The 5,293-nt window shown below is 37.7% G+C and overlaps 1 protein-coding gene across 1 annotated transcript; it reads right to left on the reverse strand.

Moving 5' to 3' along the window:
• Positions 1–1,600: 1,600 nt before the first annotated feature.
• Positions 1,601–4,856, reverse strand: LOC105794892 (uncharacterized). Its single transcript, XM_012624273.2, has 6 exons — positions 3,830–4,856; positions 3,519–3,739; positions 3,129–3,348; positions 2,534–2,619; positions 2,310–2,401; positions 1,601–2,230 (listed from the first exon to the last, which is right to left on the reverse strand). Exons 1-6 carry the CDS (start codon positions 3,917–3,919, stop codon positions 1,989–1,991), a joined length of 951 nt encoding a protein of 316 aa, XP_012479727.1. The 5' UTR covers positions 3,920–4,856; the 3' UTR covers positions 1,601–1,988.
• Between the last annotated feature and the right edge of the window lie 437 nt (positions 4,857–5,293).

A 5,293-nucleotide genomic window follows, 5' to 3' on the forward strand; every position in this document is an offset into this window, starting at 1 on the left:
TAAACAGTATCAAATGGTGGTCCGCTCGGTAGTTTTATCCGTCCTAACCGCTTCTCTGCCCTGGCCTCTGGGTGCTAACCGGAGATCCCGATTCCCTGCGTTGTGTTGCTTAATCTTTAGGGTTGAGGTGCTGTAATGGTGGTCGACTCTTTCGTTGTTCCTGAACTCCCAAGGGCGCAGGTAGGGGGCCTAACTCCCCAAAATTGAAAATTTCTGGTTGACCCTCTAAATTTTATAAATCTATTTATTAATAAAATTATAGTTAGACTTCAAAATAATAAAATTTTGATGATATAGTGGCGAGATTGTATTCTAACTCCTATAAAAAAATATATAACATAATCCCAATCTCCCCAAAGAAACTTTGCTGTTGCCAAACTCCAACCAATATTTCCGGCAAGATGGGGTCCGGTTGGAAAAATAAGCTTCGTGGCCTATGGACTGCGCTGTGCTTTCGCGTCGCGATTAGGCTACGGAACTCGAGTCCCATGAGGCTCGTTTGATCTATTGGTTCAAGTCAAGAGTATTATCCACTACCGAAGGCAAGGTTTGCTTAAAGACTCGCTATATCAATGTCCATTACCTTGAGAGTTGAGTAACGCATCTTACTATTGGGCGACGTTTGTGCCGAGATCTCTTTTTGCCTCCATTAGGCAAGGAGGCTTAATTCAAGCAATGACGACCTGTCTCTGACATAAATTGTAGGGTTTACTCATCTTCTAGGGTGTTGTCTTTTACGAGACTTGGGTTTTCGAGTGCTTCCTTCGTTTCGTTTATTTGGGTTGGAGGCTTCGTTGTCCTTTGTTTGCATAGGACATTGTTCCCATTTGTTGCATTCCCATGAAATGAAATTTGAACTTTGACCAAAAATAAAACACAAATCAAAATATCAATATATTGCCCATCATCCAGCCGGAGGGTTTACTGGGCTTGAAGAGTTGGGCATGTTCAGTGACTTGGCTTCAAGTCAAGTCATTCAAAATGCTAAGGTAAAGACAATAATTAATAGTTTTAAGAAGAGAGAATGTTTAACTTTTGTCCTCCATGATTCTGCGTCAAAACCGATTTCGTCTAGAGAAGACCCCAGGTAATGTTTGTATCCATGAATCAAATAGGTGTTGTTCTGTTGTTAACCAGTTGCACCATGTGCTCGATAAAATGTTGGAATGACAAAAAGAAAACCAGCAGGGCAATGACATAGTGACGGGGAAATTAGAGCAAGATAGCCGAACCAATAAATATGTAAATTGAATACCGATACAAGTGGTGGCATTAATATCAAAGACCTCAGGTCCCACCATTGCTAGATTTCTACTTTTCTTCATGTTCTGTGTCTGCCCAACCCAACCTAGCATGCAATGTTAAGCATGAAATTCGTACCAAAGTTCTAATGTCTCTCAAGTCAACATTTTTCTCTCACTTGCTTTTGCTTTGCATATATATTTTGTTTTCGGTGAAAATTTATTGGTGAAAAGGACGTACTGTTCATTGGTTTTGCTTTATTTGCTACAGGTACCCAATATGAATAATGATGAGTGAGGGAAATTTTTTATGAAACTGTGGGGGGCCATCTTTTTCCACATCTCTATTAGCTCTATAATTAAGGTCAAGAGAAACATATATCATACAAACCCCAAAGAGTTTCTAACGTTTCAGAGCCCCACTTTTGTACCCCTTTAGACCCTCACCCATTTCTTTACAATAAAAGCCCACAAACATAAAGAGGGTAAACTCAACTCACATACCCTCTGCTGAAAGTTCCTGTCAAGGCTGGCCTCAGAGTGAACCGTCAAAAGGGTTTTGATAACAAGTGCCAATCACAATCCTCACTTTTACTCCCAAGCACAAAACCAAAAATTCTTAAAACCCAAAAACAGGCCTTTTTTTTAACTTTTTTTCTTTTTCTTTTTTGTTTTTGTTTTTGATAATTAGTGATCAGTCACTTCCATGGGGTTCTCAAGAGAAAACTACAGCAAGCAATTATGTGTTTAGCCACGTCGAATCCCCGTGAAGTAATTGAAGTCATGGTGCTGGACTCTAAGTTGCTTTAGCCACGAATCTGCCACGCTTAAAAGCGACACCAGCCTCTCTTGGTCCCGCCCAGAATTACCCGAGACCCACACGTTTCCTTGCATCTTGTAAGTGGCCAAGCCAAATGGTGGAAGAGAGATGCCTTCTCCTTCCTTTCGCTTCCTTTCAGGATTCTCAATGTCATCTTCCAGGTCCATATCTGCAAAACAACCATTACATGTATAAGTATCTTGGAACCAAGCAACTTAACATAACGCAAAAGCTGAAAGAAAGAGAACCTTGGAAAGAAGAAGATAGAGTGTGGTATGTGAGGAAGCATGTGGACAAGTCTTTTATGGTCCTTCCCATGGGAATATGATAAATTGGGTACCTGATATCATCAACATCAAAAAAAATCCTTTGTCAATAATTTGAAACTATATAATATGCAAAATCATATTATCTAAAGAGGTCTAAGAGGGAGATTCTATCAGAAAAGAGAGAGGAAGAGACGGAAAAAGACCAGTAAACAGCCATCCAACTAGCTGGGGAAAGATCTACGCTCCTCAATGACATCAACCCGGGGTATCTTCTCGATAATCCATTAATCTGTTAAAAGCGAGTACCGCAACACGTCACAATCGCGTCGAAACTTAAAAGTCACAAAGACCGAAAGGGTATTAACTTATTCTTCTTTGTGACAACAGTAAAAGTTTAAAAAACAATATCACGACAAAAGCAAGAATTTATGCTCATGAAGGATTAGATATATATTGATAATATCCTTAAAGAGATGATTGTAGACAAAATAACAAGAGACATGAAAAAACAACAATATGCAGAGAAAGAGAAATAAAAGCAAAGGAATTTTGCTATTCAAAGGTCAAAAGTTTTATTTCAGTCTTTATAAGATGCTTATATTCTGAAAAATCCATAGCTGTTCTTTCTAAGTCTTAATCAATTGCCATTACATTGTCAATCTTACAATTGGGAAAAAGCCATATAAAGCATAGAAAATGCGAATCAAAGAAAGAAGACAGTGCAATCAGTAAAAAAAGATGGGTGTAAGTAAGGGCTAAAACCAACAAAAGCAAGGAATCAGGCACAAAAAGAAGTACCTTATCCATGAGTGGAACTCTTCCATAAGGAGTTGATCTCTCGAAATACTGAAAGTAAAGGTAACCCAATCTATTATTCACATGCCAAAGGCTATCGTGCTCGGAACCGCCATCCTCCGACGAGCATCCGTCCCATCTCCATAACTTGTCACTCTCGCTCTCATCACTCAATGAGTCACTAAAAGAATCCCTCTCGCCATCACCTGATTCAGTCTCCTCCCTGTAAAGATTCCAACCAGATTTTATTTTTTATCACATCTACAAAACCCCCAGAATTGTACAATTGCCCTTTGCCTAATCTAATAATATCGATTGAAGGTGTTAAACAACACAATTGCATACTCAATGTTTGCCACGAATATCATGTCAACAGCCAAAAGATTGATTTACCTAAAGGTGTTGACTGAAGAATTGCTGGTAAAGATTTGGATGGCAGAGAGATAAGGAACATAGTATTGGACTAAGGTTTCGGCGTTGTTCAAGACAATGGGAACGCCAGCCCCGTACGCACTCCATTCGTCATAACAATTCCAAAGATCACCCAACGTGAAATATTCAACCTTTTCTCTCTCCCAAGGGTGCCATAATCGATTAAGGTTCCTAATCTCACTCTGCAACATAAACAAATCAACCATGAAACCATAATCAAATAAACAACAAGAATGACGGAGAGAGAGAGAGAGATGGGAAAGAGGAGTGACCTTGGGAAGAAAATGGGACTTGACAGTCGGGGTAGTGCAATGGAGGAAGCAGGCAAGGTTTGATTGCGTCGACCCTGTTTCAAAAATCATGATTCCAAAACAAAGAGACGGAGATGAGAGAGATTGGGGGTTTTTTTGTTTTGTTTTTTTGGTCTCTCAACCTCAACCCTGAAAACAGAGGAACCACAAGAAAAACACAAGAGAAAGAGAGAGTAGAATGGGAAAGACTAGGGAGGGAGGGAAACAAGGAGAAAAGAAGAGAGAGATTGTCGCGATTTGGTTATATGATGGAAATTTGTGACTCGAGAGAAATTCTATAGTCTCACGTTTGGACAGCTAAATTTAAGGGAACAGAAATGGAAGAGAATTTTAACATCAAATATCTCTCTCCCTATCTCTCTATTCAACTGAGTCTTTCTTGGTGGTTGACAATGTCGTCTAATTCAACTCTTTTCCGGTCACCGGTTGATTTGGACGACCCTTTCTCACCACCCCCCACAAGAAAAGCTTAAGAATAAAACAACAAGTAGTGAAAATAAAAGGGAATTCCACTCTCTCCCTGCAAACTCAAAGAAAACTCAAGCCTGCTCTGCTTTGATTAACAATGAAGAAACAAGTTTCTTCTCTACGACCGTTCAACGCTTAATTCTTAAAGTTCAATCCAAAAACCCACAAGGCAAAGTTGAAAACACTCGTATCCCACACCACGAAACAAAAACAAGACAAAATAAGGGAAAACCAGAAAAAAGCTTATTTTAATGACAGAAGCCAGAATTTTTTTTCAAGGTTTTTTCTTTTTAGTTGTTTCAACAGAACCCCATGATTTCTGATAAAAGATTTGTTGGTTTGGATCCTTTCACTAGGATCAAGAGGACTTCTTTAACAGAAATTAAAAAGAAAAATTGAACTTTTTCCCGGGAAACAAAAGCAGAACACAACCAAAATACACTTGATAAGGGAAACATAGGGGTAAAAAGAGAGAAAATATCATATTTATGAACACAACTATCTGTTTCTCTACACTTTCTAGAAAGAACCAGCAAATACAAAACAATATTAATTTAAGGCATCTAATTTTTATATATGCATTAGATTTCACGACTCTGTGAAAAAAATAAGAAAATTTAATCTTTTTAATAGTAAAAAGAGAAAAATCTTTACATCTAATGGATTGTGCCGTTTTGGGTAAGCAAATATTTTATTACTGTGGAGTGTAATCCAATCACCATGAAAATTGAAATTTGAGAAGAAAGAATCTGACTTTTTGCGTTTAGTCAAAATACGATTTTTATTTACCATTCACACCAATAATGAACAATTCAGCCCATAAGATCCTTTTATTTTCCCAACCTTTTGAAAATATTAGCATTAATACATCATATTAAAATCATATTTGTAATTTTATTTTTAGATAAATATTTTTGAAAATAATTGAACTATTGAAAATACAAATATGTAATATGA

Source organism: Gossypium raimondii, chromosome 3, assembly GCF_025698545.1.
Source record: "Gossypium raimondii isolate GPD5lz chromosome 3, ASM2569854v1, whole genome shotgun sequence".
In the NCBI taxonomy this organism is placed as follows: domain Eukaryota; kingdom Viridiplantae; phylum Streptophyta; class Magnoliopsida; order Malvales; family Malvaceae; genus Gossypium; species Gossypium raimondii.

What these genes read in the sequence shown, in the direction of transcription:
- LOC105794892 (XM_012624273.2), bottom strand. Translation starts at nt 3,919, where the DNA reads ATGATTTTTGAAACAGGGTCGACGCAATCAAACCTTGCCTGCTTCCTC. An exon ending in AGTTGGATGGCTGTTTACTG is followed by an intron (nt 2,402 to 2,533) that starts GTCTTTTTCCGT and finishes TGATGATATCAG; the next exon opens with GTACCCAATTTATCATATTC. An exon ending in TCTATCTTCTTCTTTCCAAG is followed by an intron (nt 2,231 to 2,309) that starts GTTCTCTTTCTT and finishes GTTGTTTTGCAG; the next exon opens with ATATGGACCTGGAAGATGAC.